The 645-nt window shown below is 64.5% G+C and overlaps 1 protein-coding gene across 1 annotated transcript in view; it reads left to right on the top strand.

Annotated features, from left to right (window-relative positions):
• Nucleotides 1–645, top strand: part of MARK2 (microtubule affinity regulating kinase 2) — a 25,750-nt gene that overhangs the window by 6,336 nt on the left and 18,769 nt on the right. The window contains exon 2 of the mRNA XM_017747253.1: nt 465–603. Within this exon, the coding sequence (XP_017602742.1) occupies nt 465–603 (139 nt within the window). The remainder of the gene's footprint in view (nt 1–464; nt 604–645) is intronic.

The raw sequence follows: 645 nt of genomic DNA, 5'->3' as shown, positions 1-645 counted from the left end.
TTGCGCCCCCCCCCCCCGTCTCACTTTGGGGGGGGTTGGGGCTTTTGGGGCTCCCCCCAGCCCCACTTTTTGGGGGGTGGGAGCCTGGGGACGCCCCCAGCCCCCGTTTGCGGACAGCGGTGTCACCGAGGTGCGACGCGCCCGACGCCGTTTGCTCTGTGCAGGGGAAGGGTTGGGGTTTAGGGCAGGGTTTGGGGTGAGGATGGGGATTTTGGGGTCCAAAGGGGTGTCAAGGAGGATTTTGGGGTGTGTAGGGAGGGGTTTTGGGGTGTCCCAACCTCAGCCCTGACCTGGACCTGACACTGTCCCCCAAGACCCCCCGGGGGTTGGGGTTGGAAGGGAATTTTGGGGTTTTTAGACACAGATTTCGGGGCGTAGATGCAGATTTTGGGATTCGGGGAGGGGCCGAAGGAGGATTTTGGGGTTCAGTGGGGTCTCCCCTCACCTGTTCCCCCCTTCCCCAGAGCTTACCTGGACCTGGACGTGACGTTGTCCCCCGAGACCTTCCAGGCGCACGCGGCCGTGGTGGCCGAGCACCTGAACCGGGGCCTGCAGCTGCTCATCCGCCTCTTCCTGGTGGAGGATCTGGTGGATTCCCTGGAGGTTCGGAGCCTTCCTCCCCCTCTTCCTCCTCCTCCCCCAGCC

Source organism: Corvus brachyrhynchos, unplaced genomic scaffold (genome assembly GCF_000691975.1).
Source record: "Corvus brachyrhynchos isolate BGI_N302 unplaced genomic scaffold, ASM69197v1 scaffold442, whole genome shotgun sequence".
NCBI classification, from domain to species: domain Eukaryota; kingdom Metazoa; phylum Chordata; class Aves; order Passeriformes; family Corvidae; genus Corvus; species Corvus brachyrhynchos.
Note: the sequence above shows the minus strand (reverse complement) of the source record. Positions and strands in the feature narration are given on the sequence as shown.